The sequence below is a fragment of the Podarcis tiliguerta genome (assembly GCF_965153285.1).
Source record: "Podarcis tiliguerta genome assembly, chromosome: 4".
In the NCBI taxonomy this organism is placed as follows: Eukaryota; Metazoa; Chordata; class Lepidosauria; order Squamata; family Lacertidae; genus Podarcis; species Podarcis tiliguerta.
In genome coordinates, this window is record NC_139537.1 from 65,395,281 (window position 1) to 65,411,334 (window position 16,054).

The 16,054-nt window shown below is 39.8% G+C and overlaps 2 protein-coding genes across 8 annotated transcripts in view; both read left to right on the plus strand.

The window, feature by feature from the left end:
• Positions 1-8,743, plus strand: part of ARHGAP6 (Rho GTPase activating protein 6) — a 180,179-nt gene extending 171,436 nt beyond the window's left edge. For all 7 annotated transcript variants that reach the window (XM_083437441.1, XM_083437440.1, XM_083437442.1 and 4 more), the window contains exons 10-13: positions 1,285-1,382; positions 4,086-4,351; positions 5,227-5,307; positions 6,804-8,743. In XM_083437441.1, coding sequence (XP_083293567.1) covers positions 1,285-1,382; positions 4,086-4,351; positions 5,227-5,307; positions 6,804-7,501 — 1,143 coding nt within the window. In that variant the 3' untranslated portion in view covers positions 7,502-8,743. The remainder of the gene's footprint in view (positions 1-1,284; positions 1,383-4,085; positions 4,352-5,226; positions 5,308-6,803) is intronic.
• A 5,416-nt stretch (positions 8,744-14,159) lies between these two features.
• MID1 (midline 1) overlaps positions 14,160-16,054 on the plus strand; it is a 260,162-nt gene continuing 258,267 nt past the window's right edge. The window contains exons 1-2 of the mRNA XM_083437453.1: positions 14,160-14,220; positions 15,685-15,737. The gene's annotated coding sequence lies outside the window, so the exon portion shown is untranslated. The remainder of the gene's footprint in view (positions 14,221-15,684; positions 15,738-16,054) is intronic.

A 16,054-nucleotide genomic window follows, 5' to 3' on the forward strand; every position in this document is an offset into this window, starting at 1 on the left:
TGACATTTGCACTAGTTTCAAATAGAGAAACATTTGGACGAGAGCGTGGATCCACAGTGTACAACTTAAGTGTGTTGCTGCCAAGTTTTCTTTCGCTCCTCCAGCTGTGACCGGTTTCACCACTGAAACTGGAGCAAGATATGCGAAATAAAATCCAGTAGAACAGAATGTGATATTTGGCCTACTGCATGGGTTTATCGTCAGGTCAGAATGGTTCTGCTTGTCAGGATGGATACATAATATTACTACAGGTTGTTTGTGTTTCTTCAGTGAATTAGGATCAACAATCTGCTGCTGATTTTAGTTCTGTAGTAAATAGTCAGGTATCAGTTTCACATATTTTTCAAAGTTGCAGCAGAACAAAATAGAGAATACGTGCACTCTACAAGTAAATTCTAACTTAAGTACATGGAGCTGTATTAAAAATTCTTTCCGCAGGGATGTGTTAAAATCCTAAATAATCTGTCAGGATGATGGTGGCTCAGTTTGGCAATTGTTTTCTGAACAGGAGTCAAACTTGAAAGCATTGTGTTTGTTTGTGTGCGCGTGCTGTTCTGCCTCCCAAGTTCATTCCATCCCAGTGTGAGTCATGAATGCCAGGTCTCTGCCAGGTGTTGTACAGCCCATTAAAGTCAGATATGCATGAATGAAATAAAATGTGCTACTTATAATAAAATTTAGAATGAAGAGCAATTAGTGTTTTAACAGACATGAAAATCATTGCACACCTCGTTCTTTTTGTAAGCATGATGAGTATTGATGTTTTAGAACAAATTATGCATTCAGCAATATTGTCTGATACTTGATCAATATTTTATTGAACGATCAGTAAGAGCAGTCTTTCTACAAACTGTGTACAGTCCATTATTTCATATTATTAGAACCACAGTCCTGTGCACTTATGCATAGTAAGAAAGAAATGAGTGGAAAGAGAGAGCAGTTGTTAAATAATACTGCTTTCCTTATATACTGTATTTTTCTGTGTATAAGACTAGGTACCCCCCCCCCAAAAAAAAATAATGTCAGAAATGGGGGGGGGTCTTATACACGGATATATCTCCCCCCATTTTCTTAAATTTGAGTCCCCAAAATCTGAGTCCCCCAAAATAGGGGGGCATCTGATAGACGGAAAAATACAGTACTTATTTCACACAAATAGTTGTAATCATTGATCAGTTGTTCTGTAGTGTGTTTGTTTCATTTTGTTGAAGCTTAACCTTTGACTGTATAGTACAACGGTGCATGATTCTGTACTCACCTTTCTGATGCTTCATTCATTTATAGGTCCCTGCTGACCTTCAAAACGAAGTTCTGATTAGTCTACTTGAGACTGACCCAGATGTTGTAGACTATTTACTGAGAAGGAAAGCTTCTCAGTCATCGTGAGTAATTTGTTTTCCTTTTCCTTCATTGTTTCCACCAGGGATGCGTTTTCTAGCTGAATTATTCAAAAACGTCTAATTTCAAAACCCTGTTACATTGATTTAAAAGAACAAGAATGTGCTGTCAACAATTGTGTCCCTTTCATAACTTAATGTGAGTGGTTGTGATTTTAGTGCCTTTAGAATCATTAAATGGTCTTCATGTTTATTTTCCATAGTCCATTTGCTTATAAAATAGGCAGGAAACTGTAATAAACTAATTTAATTGGTTCCATGGCAGCAGTTTTTAAGCATCTTCAATGATATGTATTAATCAGTAGCCTGGTTAGATTGATACTCATGAATGTTGATGGGGTTCATCTTTCACATAGCTGTGATCCTGATGTTCACCGAGGGAACAGAAATTCCAATATGTGCATACATGTACCTTATACAGTTCAGCAAAGTGGACAGAACTGCGTACACGAAAGGAACTGACTCCCCCATTGTGGGGAATATACTTGTACGGGATGGTTTTGCACGTATTGGGCACACAGAAAGTTTTGGATCATATCCGTGTTAATTTGTTTCTAGTGCGTGCCAATGCAGCAGCTGTTAGAATCTCAATAGCATTCTCAGCTATACATTAAGTCATTTTAAAGGTTTCCTGGACAGAGTTCAAAACTGTTCTCTCTCTCTCTCTCTCTCTCTCTCTCTCTCTCACAGACACACACACACACACACACACACACACACTTCGTTGTGTCATCAGTCCAATAGTTTCCAGCTGAGTTCCATGCAGATGTGTTTATCAATCTTCTTTGAAAAGCATGACGGCACTTTCTTAAGAAACTATGTTCAAATGATGGTTGCAAATTGCAGTCACTGTACTTCCCAGGTCAACAATGGAAAATGCATGTGTCTGAGACTTATGACAGAATTGTCACTAACCTATTGTTCTGCTGCTAGTATAATTTGTTCTTTTTCCATTCATTTCATTAATAATGAGGTACCTAGAAATCACTTTTTATATGTTTTAATGTTAGCGTGTTTCCAGCCGTCATTGCGAAGTCATGGGAAAGAATTTGGCTAGAAGATGAGAGGGACAATTGTTCCACATGAAAAGAATGTGATCCTCATAAGACATTTCCCATTCCCATTTGGAGAAATGGCTACAAATAAACTGGGCTGTCCCCCCCACCCCATGAGAAGTTGGAATGTGAGATACACTTTTAGTTAACAACAGCCACCAAAATCTATAACCACATATCTCTTGGGACTATCCTGGTTACACTTGATTATGGATTTTTAATCTGGACAAATGACAAGGAAAATGGTGAAACTCAACAGTGTGAAGTAAACACATGTCCAGCAGTGGAAATAATTGGTTCCATGCAAAATATATGAGAACTACCCCAACACTTCTTTCTCAGGATGGCTGTCTTGAGACTGCTACTTGTAAAGTGTACATTGCGAGTTCCTCTCTGGCCTTTTCACTCAATGCTTTCTCGCCTCTGCTTTTAACTGATTGCCGATGTTTCCATTTCCTCTTATTGGAGTGCAAAACAAAGCTTGCCATGTTTACTACATATCCTGTCAGGATGGAAACAAAAAAATACAGCTGTGTTGGGCATTGTGTAATATTGCTTGCTACTAACACTACTGGAATGACCATCTATTTCTGGATTGCCCACCCACTTACATACCTGGATTTGCAAGGATGAATTTTCGATTCTTCATCAGTATACTAATATAACTAACCAAAAAACTGGCGGTGAAAGCTTTCTTGTTAAATCTCTTATAAAGCAGACAGTGTCCATCTTAAGCTTTTATCAGGGATTCTTTTTATAAGAAGGACAAGGCTTATTCAAGGTAAGGTAAGACTTTATGTAACTTGGAAATTTGTTGTATAGTATTTCCATGAATGTTTCCCTTCACCCCACCCTCCACATTTCTTGTGTTATGACACCTCCTACATAATAATTAGGGACGCGGGTGGTGCTGTGAGTTAAACCACAGAGCCTAGGACTTGCCAATCAGAAGGTTGGCATTTTGAATTCCCACGACGGGGTGAGCTCCTGTTGCTTGGTCCCTGCTCCTGCCAACCTAGGAGTTCAAAAGCACGTCAAAGTGCAAGTAGATAAATAGGTACCGCTCCGGCGGGAAAGTAAACGGCGTTTCTGTGCACTGCTCTGGTTCGCCAGAAGTGGCTTCGTCATGCTGGCCACATGACCCAGAAGCTGTATGCCGGCTCCCTCAGCCAATAAAGCAAGATGAGCGCTTCAACCCCAGTTGGCCATGGCTGGACCTAATGGTCAGGGGTCCCTTTACCTTTACATAATAATTTGCCAAATTTTATATTACTTTCCAAAACTGAAATACAGCTATTACACATACATGTCAGGGAACCCTTTTTATCCTTTGATTTTAAAAATCACATTGTAGAGAAAACCTTCAGTGTTAACACAAGAAGTGAGTTCTGTTTGAATTATAACTTCACCTGACATATTCTGCAAAATTTCTGTTGTTGTCTTTTTGAAACATGTTTTAGATATATTGTGGCAGTGGCTTTTTTTTTTACTTATGTGGTGTAGAAAACAGTCTCCATTGTTATAGAAGCACTTTCATCCCAGTGTCGGTGGACCTGCCTTGCGCGCTTGTTGTTGAAATGCACCATTGATTTCCCTGGGCTAAACTTTCTGTTTTTGTGTCAAACTTTATCAGAATCCCTGAAATGCTCCAGTCAGAAGGTTCATTCTCCATGGAAGGCCGACATCCATCCATAGACTCAAATCGAGCCTCGAGTGGTGACATCTCACCTTATGACAACAATTCCCCAGTGCTCTCTGAAAGGTCTCTTTTGGCAATGCAAGATGATATGGCCCTCACCTCTGAGTCAAAGTTATTCAAAGTACCAGAGCAATGTACATTGATCAGCAGTTTGCACCCCAAATCAAGAGAGAATTCCCTTGGATCGTGGTTTGGAAAAGGTATGATCAGCACCAAACCTAGATGTTTCTCATTGCACTGTGATGTTATTGCTGTGTATTACATATTTTAAAATAGTTCTAGGCTGTCTTTTTTGGGGGAGGGGAGTCCTCTGAAGGAAATACACATAAAAAGAACAAAACACAATTCCAAAAATTGCAATCAACTGAAAGCAGTAGTAAAGATATTTCAAAAGCCACATTCGTACAAAATTCATTTCAACACTTAAAAGAAGTAATTGAAAACCTTCAGCAATATAACACATCAAAAAGTTATATCCATGCGACCTCTTAATTAAAAGTGGGTCAGAATGAATTGTTTTTGAGGTTGCTCTGTGGCAGGGGGCAGTACAGGATATATGCTCCACGGTATATATGGCCAGTTCCAAAAATCTTATTTGGTCCAGTATTATTGGCTGTTAGATCTCTGTGCAATTTTCTCTGGTCTCTACTTTTTGGATACTAAACATGATTGACAGTACATTTCCCTCCAGTTATTTGGAAAGAAAGTTCTTTAAAGTGTCCTAACATGCTGTTTCTGAAAACCAACTCAGTCCTGTTTTGAGTTTTTCAATTAATTCACTCTAGAGAATGGAGCCAGCACTATATTGTAGAGTAGATACAGTTAAGCAAATAAAATTGTTTTTTCCAGCTTTTGAATAATGATCCACAGCTTGGTGCTAGGTAAAAAAAATCATGGGGTAAGTTTCATTGCTAAGATACCACTACTGAACAGGTATTACCCCTGGTAGATCCCTGCCTCTGAGTTAGCACAAGCTCTTTGTGGCAGGCTAAAAAATTCTCTGGGACCTTGCTACTATTTCCGTTTTTTGACTCTTACAGAATAATCTGCATTTATGTTTCTCCTCATTTTGCAGATGCTTCAGAAGACTATTTCGACATCTGGGGAACCTGGCATTCAACACTGAAAAGTGGTTCCAAAGATTTAGGAATGACAGGTATAAATTATCTTGCTTTTAAAGCATACTTGTATATGTTGCAAGATTTTGAACATCTACTTCAGAGTATTACATTACTCTGACGTCCTGAATCCCACTCATACAGTTAACAGTCTTGTTTCATTATGAATTTTGGCCCCGCGAGGGAGTCAGGTGTGCCCTTAGCAGACAATCTAGGATTCATTTTTAGTAGATTATTCTGGGTTTGGAATTGTGACAGGTTCCATTAAGGCTTAGATCACAGGAAGGAGCAGAGCATGGAAGCAGAAGCCTGCCATTATCGTTCTCTAGAGAGCAAGAAAGGGCAAGAAAAATAAAAAAGATGTATTTTAAGTGGGCGGCGGGGGGCAAGGGCGGGGAGAACCAGAAGTTACTTCTCTCCTAGAATAGACTTGTGCCTTGTACTTTTGCTTTGTCTCCAAGGAAGAGCGATTCCTTTATCTGTCATTCTGTCTTCCTAGATGGTTACTATCAGGAGGTTACATGATAGCCATTCCTCTTGTGTGTTTGATTTAATACTTGGTGCGGGTGGCGCTGTGGGTTAAACCACAGAGCCTAGGACTTGGCGATCAGAAGGTCGGCGGTTCGAATCCCCGTGATGGGGTGAGCTCCCATTGTTCAGTCCCTGCTCCTACCAACCTAGCAGTTCAAAAGCACGTCAGAGTGCAAGTAGCTAAATAGGTACCGCTCTGGCGGGAAGGTAAATGGTGTTTCCATGCGCTGCTCTGGTTCGCCAGAAGCAGCTTATTCATGCTGGCCACATGACCCGGAAGCTGTACGCTGGCTCCCTCGGCCAATAAAGCGAGATGAGCGCCGCAACCCCAGAGTCAGCCACGACTGGACCTAATGGTCAGGAGTCCCTTTACCTTTACCTTTAAGTGGAGATTCTGTTTAGAAATTGGAGGTTCCATTTAGCTAATAGCTATCACTCGTCAGACATTTAGAAGATAGTTTGACTTTTGTTTTTAATGCCATCCAACCAGTGGTGATAACCACATCTTGTGGTAAGGAGAAGCCCTAAGCTATGAATGTATTATATGAAAAATTAATTCTGTTCCGATGTTATTTCTAATCAGTTTCATCAGGTGACCATGTGTTCTGGAAATAGGAATAAGAAAGAGAGATTTCTTCTGTCTTTTCAGACCTTTAAAAAAGAAAAAAGCTGGCAGCTCAGGTGCAACATTTTATATTTTGTCATTTCAAGCTGAGAACTATGTTCTCCTGAAGGCCCTAGATAGTCAAAATATTGTGGTGGCATTCCAGTGCAAAGCAGACTACCCTTGGCTATACTACCTTAGGGTAGCTTGCACACATGAGCAAAGGTATGTGTATTAAAGTCACCTACAGTATTTTATATTAGTAGGCTGCAGTCCTGTCCTAATATAATTGTGCATACGTTATGTAAGATCTTGGTGCCTGTGTTTTTGCTGCTGCTTAAATGTTGTGTCAAAAGTTACTATATGCTTTATTGACGAACCTTCTCCATGGGCCTGTAGGGTCATACGGAGACATCTACGAGAGCAGCTCACTGCGGCCAGGGCACTGCTCTCTTTCTCAAGGGAACTTGTCTTCACCTCGGTGGCAGGGGAGCGCCACAGAATTAGACAATGGAAAGCAAATTATCCGAAGGAGTCAGACGACGACTGCCCTTCCGGAATGCCGCCCTCATCCTCCCCTTTCTCGGATTTGCAGCACCCCGCAAATGGAAGTTGGCTGGAGGAATTCCAGCCAGTGTGATTCGGAGCAGCATTTCCCTACGAGTAACGCACAGCACCTCGCGGAGCGTGACTCGGATGCCGCTTGTTTGCACAACACATTGTACCCGAGGCAGGGCGAAGCACTTTGGAAAGATAGGCCTCCGCCGCCACCTTATCCCGACAAGGCAAAACAGAGTTCTTCCTCGTCCCTTCAGCCAACGGTCTCTCCAGCCGAACATCCGCTGTGGAGGCTCCAGAGGGCAGAATCCCGATCCGGGGCCACGGGAGCAAGAATAATGGCGCAAGTGCCTGAACAGTCTACCCTGTTTGAGGAGCAGCAGGACAAAACAGAGAGAGAGTGCTCCGCCACAGACAGCGAGCAGAACAGTAAAAATTTGTCAGAACCAGATTGGCATGACTGGCAAAGGGATCGATGGCAGATCTGGGAGATTTTATCGCCTGATAATCCAGACGCTCTTCCTGAAACATTAGTATGAGTAGAAACCAGCACTGGCCATGCTTTTTTTCCAGCTGAAGAAGGAAAGGTAATGGTGGACTGGATTCTAGCTTTTATAGCAAACAAATGTCATTTAATTTAAAACAACAACAACAAGGTTCACTTTATAAAATAATTTTAATAGCATTGTAAAAAAAAAATATGAAAAAAGAATTATATTCCTGGTTTTGCAATCATCAAAGGAAGGGAAAATGACATGACAGTTCCAGACCTAACCACTCTGTAAAATATAAGCTGTGTGTACATTAAAAACTACAGCCTTGGTGTTGCTAAGATGTATTTATGTATCTGCCATTCAGATGCTTGTATATTCTGCAAAAGTTTTTTTGGGGTTTTTTGGTACGGTAGTATTGTGTTCATATGCAGAAAACAAGCAACCTTAACTGCTTTTTTTAAAAGAAAAAAATATTTTAATCACTGCACTTATATTACCACAAGATGCATTGAGGCTCTCTTGAAGGTGCACAAGCTGGTTTCTGTGCTTTTAATTTAGCCTATCTGTGGGAGACATATATTTTCACTGCCTACGAAAAACACTAATGTGGGATGAAACAGTTAAAAAGCCATATATTTTATAGTGAGCAAGTTAGAGAGTAAGTGTATGTACCATGTTATTTGCTTTCAAGCAAAAGAATTAAAAATTTGATGCAATATGGTAAAGATAGATATATATATATTTAGAATCTTATTAGAAGGCAATTTAGTTAACCCTTCAGAAGCAAGGCCGCGCCTACACCAAACAAAGGGAGCTCAAATTCCTGCCTCCCATTCCGGATAAACTGCCATTTTATATACACAGTATATAATATATATTTATAAATATTATGGTTTTAAAGTAAACTGGAATCCAAATTTAATAATTGAAGTACTACTTTTCCTTTTAAAAAAAGTTTTCCAAAGTATTATGGAAAAATCCTTGCATACCTTAAGGGACAAGTATTTACTGAATCCCATATATAGATTCCAGACTAAGTATGACCTTTTTACAGACAGATTGTGCCAAAAATGCAATTTCATATTTGTTAAATGTTGATGTTCCTGCAAATATTAGCTAAAGGGCAAGAATGTTTAGGGCCAGCAGGTGGCAATAGGTTGCCATTTTTAAGGATCCCCCCCCCCCCCGTTTTAACAAGGGAAACATCTGCCCATGACATTCTTATAAATATGATTGTCTTTAAGTTATATCTTGTGCCAAAAGGATGGAATAAAAGTCTACCAAAAATATATTTCCATTTGTTGGGTTTGAAATAATGGTGTCAACACACTTGAGAAGGCATATCACAGTACAGTGTGTGCAAATACATTATTTGTTTTGCTACCATACGAGACCAAACTGTAAGCAAGGGTGATTTTTTAAGTTCTCTCATTCGGTGGTATCTAGTATGGTTTACTGGTGCATTAGGAATACTCAATTATTCCATTTAACAGACAAACAAACAAATTTCCAGGTTTTGTCCAGAGTATTGCATGTGTGAAGTTAGTCACATTTTCTTTCTTTCTTTCTTTCTTTCTTCCTTCCTTCCTTCCTTCCTTCCTTCCGTTGGTTAAGTTCACTTTCTCTTCTCCTTTGCCAATTTGTAAATCAAGAGAGGACTCCATGCGTGATGGCGTTTAGATTCTTTTCCTGTTGCCTTTTTCTAGTGTGCAAAATCATTGGGCTAAAGACTGCAACAAACAAGCTGGGTGCAATTGTACATACAGCTGCATTAAGATTCTTCTTGTGTGTATTTCTGAAAGACTACACAAAAAGGATATTGATGTATTCATACATGTTGTTATTTTTTTTCTAGTATATTTTCAATGTGTATCATTAACGTAGGAGAGAGTTGCAAATAAACCGAAAGATGCAGCACACTGGCAATACTCCAATTCCAAAAATTAATTTTAGAAATTCTGATTAAAAGCAGTGGTGGAATGTAGGGAAAATGCACAAGAATATTGGCAAAGCAATGAAATTGTGAAAGTCCATTTATCTATACAATAATTTTGATCCTGCCTGTAAAAATGAAATAATTATGGGGCTTCAGTCGGGGGGGGGCAAAGGTTTATCACTAAATATAGCTTAAAAGACATGAATCTGAAAACAGAGCATTTAGACCTCCTGCTTTCATTACTGGGTGGGGTGAGGAGCTTTGGGATGGGTGGTTCTTTGTTCTACCAGAGTCAGTTTGGCTGGAGCTACACAACAGTACCTTCAAGTTTATTATTCTTATTTGGGGAAATATCAGCAGTCAATTTCCTAAGGTTAGAAAACCAAAAAGAAGGAATTGAGAGGTCCAGAAAGCATTTTGTCATGCAGAAAATAATGGATGTGTGCAGTGACTTTACCAGGTTGGCTTCATGAAGCAAAAACACAATGTTCACTTAATAAGAGAGGGGAAGGTGGCAATCGAGAAAAGCCGTTTCAGAAATGGAAGGGATGCTGCAGGACCTCCTGCCATTCTGATTAAGAAAGAAAGAAAGAAGTGCAAACTAAGTGTTCCACTAAGAATGAGACAATTTTTTCCGAAGAACTCAGCCTTTCCAAATAACTGAATAAATAACTGCAGCACCTCTGAAGTCTGAACTGCATGGACCTTAGTAATCCAGAACAGGGACCTCTCCTCTGAGAACTTCCGCTATATATCCCCTGGCAGTCTGTTCACATATGCTTGCGTTCATGTCAAGAGCAATGTGTATCATGCAGAGGTTGTAAGCTTCATTAAAATAAAATAAAAACTATTCTGGTTCAAACTGTTCAAAAAGAAACTTGATACCAGTTCACATCCTTCCCTTTACAAATTCAACTAGTTTAGTTCATGTTCAGTTCACAGTTCACAGTTGATCCAAATCATCCCTTGGCAAAAATAAGAAAAGAAAAGGAATCATTCAGAATGTTAGAAGCTGCTGTGCTGCTGTGCTGAAGTAGAAAATGACTAATAAACATCAACACATATAACACAGAGAGAAATCTGACTAGTTTAATTTGTTTTCCCCAACAATTATGATATTTAACCTTAAAGGCCCAAAGAATCTAAAGAGTAAAATAAAATAAAATGTAATGTCAGAGAATGAACTTGAAGATAGACTAGAAACAGTTCAAAGTTTTGTCTAAACTAAAAGCACCCTTAGTACACATTCGGTTCACCCAGCAATTATGGAAACTACTTTCAGGTGTAGAGCCCTAGCTGCACTCTGCATTTAAAGGCGTATTATACCAATTTAACAGTTTTCAGAATGGTTTAGCAATCAATCCCTCTTCCCAGTGAACTCTGGGAATTGTAGCTCTGTGAGGGAAATATAGGGGTCTTGGAACAGCTCTCAACATCCTTAAACAAACTACAGTTCCCATGAATCTTTGGGTGAATCCATGGCTATTTAAAGTGGCATAATGCTGCTTTTAAATGTGCAGTGTGGATGGAGTCAGGTTCAGAGATTTTTGTGGCGAATATTGTTGATTGAACTGGTTCATTCCGAGCACAGGTATGTAGTATTACTTGATTATTCTTGATTATGTTTTATTCTCCCCTCCCCCCAAAACTCCCGTTTTTCCAGGATAGAGATCTGGCTGAATCAAGAGCCATCATCGGTTTAGGGTGTATGAATTAGATTTGAAATAGTCATGATTATGTGTACTGTGAATGTACCAGGTAAACCCACCCTTAGTACTACTGTACCTGATGATCGTCTTCCAAAGCAACTACTCTATTCCGAACTTAAAATGGAAAGCGTAATGCTGGTGGTCAACAAAAGAGGTTTAAAGACTGTCTCAAGGCAAATTTTTAAAATGTAGTATAAACACTGACAACTGGGAATCACTGGCCTGTGAGCGCTCCAGTTAGAGAACAATCTTTACCAAAGGTGTCATGGGCTTTGAAGACACTCGAACTCAGGACGCAAGGGAGAAACGTGCTAAGAGGAAGGCACGCTTGGCAAATCCACACCGTGATCAACTCCCGCCAGGAAATCAATGTCCCCACTGTGGAAGGATGTGTGGATCCAGAATTGGCCTCCACAGTCACTTACGGACTCATTGTTAAAACCGAGTTTATGGAAGACAATCTTACTCGGCTACAAGTGATTGCCAAAGAATACTTTGGGTAACAGAAAATTCAGTTGTTAGTGTTTGTCTAGATCAAGTAGTCAACAAGCTTGCTGAAGATAAATACTGTGAAATGTTCATTATTTGAGGACAACTTTTATTATAAACTGCTCGCTGAGTACAATAAATGCACTTTTAAAGTATGTATTTTGTATGTGTGTGATATGAAAAATCAAAACTAATCCATGAAATTGCTTTAACAGGACTAAACACATTGTCTTCAACTTTGTCTTTTTATTTCCTCAACGAGTCTCAGCTGTGCTTAGGTCTCAAGAGAAGGATATAAACCTCTCACACTGAATGGTGGATCTGCTTGCTGTTTGTAAATGGGTGACCAATAATGTAGTTTGAAGCTTGTTGGCTGTATTGATTTAGTCCTCTCATTATGCATGGATACAAAGGACTGTGGAAAATTGCACACAGATCAGTCAAGATGTGTGGCCTTGAATAGCCTTGTGTTAGACCAGAGGTTACATTTGCAACTTCACCAGAACTTAAAATAAATTTGTTCCATTTGCACATTTAATGCTCTTTTCTGTTATTCTCCTTCCAGGGACTTGTTATTATGATGGCAATGTCACGTCTAAGTTTTGTTTTTGTTTTATTTTTTGTTTTGTTTTTTGCCAGTGCATGAAATTCTAGGAGTTTCACAGTGTTTGTCATATATTTATTTTAAAATCAACTGGAAATGAGTACTCTCTCAGCTCTGCTCTGAAATACTGTGAGAAACTGTTGAGTCCACAGAATATTTGTCATGTAGCCAAGGATCTCATCTACTGAATACCTTGTGGTTGGCTATAATCGGAAATAACATTTTTGGAAGGAAGTGTTGTTGGAACTAAAGCATTCTGTTTGAAGTATGTGCACTTGCACTGTTGCCAGAGAGATTCAAATATGGCCACTAGGAGGCTGTCTTACCTCACAATACGCTAGATGTGTTTCTGTGTTCCAAGCCACAGAAAAATAAATGTGTAGACAAGAATGATCACATCTTTAGAAAACTAACAGACCCGGTGAATCTATATGGCCTCATAGAAAAGCCATGGACATATATTCAAGATTGGCTACTGATTAAATAATCTAGGTTGATTACCTCTTAATTCAATTAGAGTTTTCAGACCTGCATTAATAATTTTGAATATGAGTTCTGTGTTGCGAGGCTGAAGAGAGGGAAGCTATTCAAGCTGCTAACAGTGGGCATTTAGGGACTACAAGGCAACTAGAAAAACTGGTTCAGAAAACGAACAGTGGCGATTCTATTTAGTTATAGAAGGAGTTGTTGGCATCCATCTGTTTCAGGAGAGGAGTGTGCCTTTGGGTGTGAAGTCAAACTGTAGGAAGGTTGCCGTGCCAGCTGTGGCTGTAGAGACCAATACAGAAGAGACATGTTGCAGCTGGGGCAGATGAAGGGGTCCGGTTGTGCTGTTGTAGATGCACCATGGTGTTTCTCCTCCCAGTGGTCATTCCTCCTCCAGTCACACGACTTGACTGTCTGTCTCCAGGCACTGCGGTCATCTGCAAGGGATTCCCACATGACAGGGTTGTCATGTTTGAAGGCATCTTTGTAAAGGGGTAGAGTGTCTCCTTTTAATAAGGCATGGACCTGTCCCCAGGCTTAACCATTCAAGGGACATAAGAGAGATGGAGGGGACAGGCAGATGTGATAGGATTGTTCTGAAAATACCAGGACAAGAGGTGCATTGTAAACAGACATTTGTTTGCAGTGGTACCTCAGGTTACAAACTCCACTAACCTGGAAGTAGTACCTCAGGTTAGGAACTTTACCTCAGGATGAGAACAGAAATTGTGCATTGGCGGCATGGCGGCAACAGGAGGCCCCATTAGCTAAAGTGTTACCTCAGGTTAAGAATGGTTTCAGGTTAAGAACGGACCTCCAGAACGAATTAAGTTCTTAACCAGAGGTACCACTGTAGGTATTATGGCCAGGCTGAACTCCAACTGGTCTTATGGGATGGAGTGGCCTTTGTGTCTTCCTTCCTCCCACATCTTGTACAACAGTCATGTGGCAACTGACAGTCAGAGCCCAGTGGTGCCTTTCTTTGGTTATGAACTTAATTCGTTCTGGAGGTCCGTTCTTAACCTGAAACAGTTATTAACCTGAGGTACCACTTTAGCTAATGGGGCTTCCCGCTGCCGCCACGCGATTTCTGTTCTCATCCTGAGGTAAAGTTCTTAACCTGAGGTACTCCCACTTCCCCTGTTTTTATGTCTAGCCATAGCAGAATGCCAGATTACCATGAAACATGTGTTCAACAACAATTTGTTTTTTCTCAGTGTTCTACCTTCTGCCTGTTTAATTTACAAAATGCAGCAGATAAATTTAATTAACTTAATTAAATCAATGCAAAATCACGGTGGACCCAAACTGCATTTGGTAATACCCCATAGGCTGCAAAAATAGCTACTGCAAGCCATGCTTTTTAAGGGAAGGTGGGTGAGTGTAACAGGCACATCAGGAAAATTAGCTTCAGCTGTGCTCTCAGGCTACAGGGAAGGTAAGTCTCATTTTTCTTAGCAGATGACTTAGGACTGTGGTGATAGCTATTTTTAGTTGGATGGCCTCTCTATTTACAGCTCCAAAGCATGTTTACCAGGAGGTAAATTTTATTTAACTTTAATGACTGAAATAATGTAGGATTGGGCATAAAATAAGAATATTGGGGAATATCAGCATCCCTTCCCCTTTTATAGTCCATTGTGCATCCCCCATAGTCCCCAAACTGTACTAAAGCTGATTTTGGGGACACGGGGAGGGGGAGGAAATTTATCCTGCTGGTGGATGTACCTCATTGGCTTTCACCCAGGTATAATCCACTGAACATTTTGCTAAATTTGATAAAACTTGAGCCAGTAGTATGAAACTGTTCCCAGTGTCTTTAAGCGTGAGCAAAGAGACTTCAGTGAGATGGAACCCAGAATCGCAGCAAGGTTTTTAAAGGCCTGATGTTATATTCAAAATGAAAGTGATTTGCAGACAGTGTGTGCTTTTAAGAATATATATTTTTCTGCCCCTCAGAGTAGTGATGTTAGTCTGTTGCAGCAAAACAGTTTTGTGGCACCTGAACAAAGAGACTGGAAGTATAAGACTATCGGTGGCTATCAGCCATGATGGCTTTACTCTGTCTCCATAGTCACAGATTCTGGACTAGATGGGCCATTAGTTTGGTCCAGCAGGGTTATTGTTACGTTCGTAAATTGGTTGCCTATAAGATTTGGTTGAGGAATATTGCATAGTCTGAAACATAAGGAGGGGAGGGGGTCTGTGTTTTCCTCATAATTTTTCTGAAATCACTGGTGCTATGTAGGGAGAGTATCTGCAGTAACACAAACTTCTAATTTTGATTTGTGTGTTCTGCCTTGTGGGTAGGTTTTATTGGCTTGGCATCCTTATGCTACTGGCATGCACAGAAACCAAATTGCTCTTTGAAAATCTCATGGAAGCATATGATTCCCTTGTTTACTTCCAAAGCAGGCTTGATGCTGTGAATCAAGATAACTGAGCGAATCCTCAATTTAGTCATGCAGGCAAATTGATTATGGAAATTGGAAGAGAAATAGTAAACAGAATTTGGTGTGACAATAACACGTTGTGATCCAATGTCTCCAGAATGCTTTTCTCCACGAAGAACAATCCTTTAGCCGCCTTGTCTGTCAGTCACCTTGCCACTCAAATGCTATTCATGCCTGGAGGCAAAAGAAAGTTCTTAAACTGCGGAACTGTTCTCTTCAAATTACCTCAGCCAGAGAACTATATAGAATGGTTTGGTCTATAGGGTTTTTAAAAACAAGCAAACATTGATTTGGTTCCAGAGGGATGTTTCATTTTCATAAATGTGTCATCTGTAAAGGAGCATCCTATAGTTTCTTCCTATTGCCCTCTGTGTCTTCTGGATAAATACATATTGAAACAAAATTCATATAAGCTGTACTTATAAGGATTTTAGAAAGCATATTTTCATTTAATATGTACTATTTATTTCAGATCCTTTATGTAAGGAATGTTCTTAGCTTTTATATTAAAGGCTTATTGCGAATTTATGCTCCCTTTTATTTTCATTTAGAGTAGATGATCTGCATGCCTAGAACCCCAAAGTTCTGTTCCTGACACCTTCAGGTAAGAAGAGGACTTTTATCTGAAACCTTGGAGAGCAATTACCAGACAGTGTAGACAATACTTAGCTAAATGGCCAATAATCTGCCTCTCTGTATAGGACACTTTTCTGTGGTTGTAATCCCTGTCACTGTCACTGTTCTGTGTGACCTGTTGGCAGTGAGTAGCTGTGTTAGGTTGGAAGTCTGCCTGTAAGCAAAGGCCAGCCTATATCACTCAGGGCCTCTGAGAGGAATTATCAGGATGAGCTGTAAATCTTTGATTATAATTTGGAATATTTCCTGTTGAGTGAAGTCTAAAGTTGTTTGAATGATAACCTT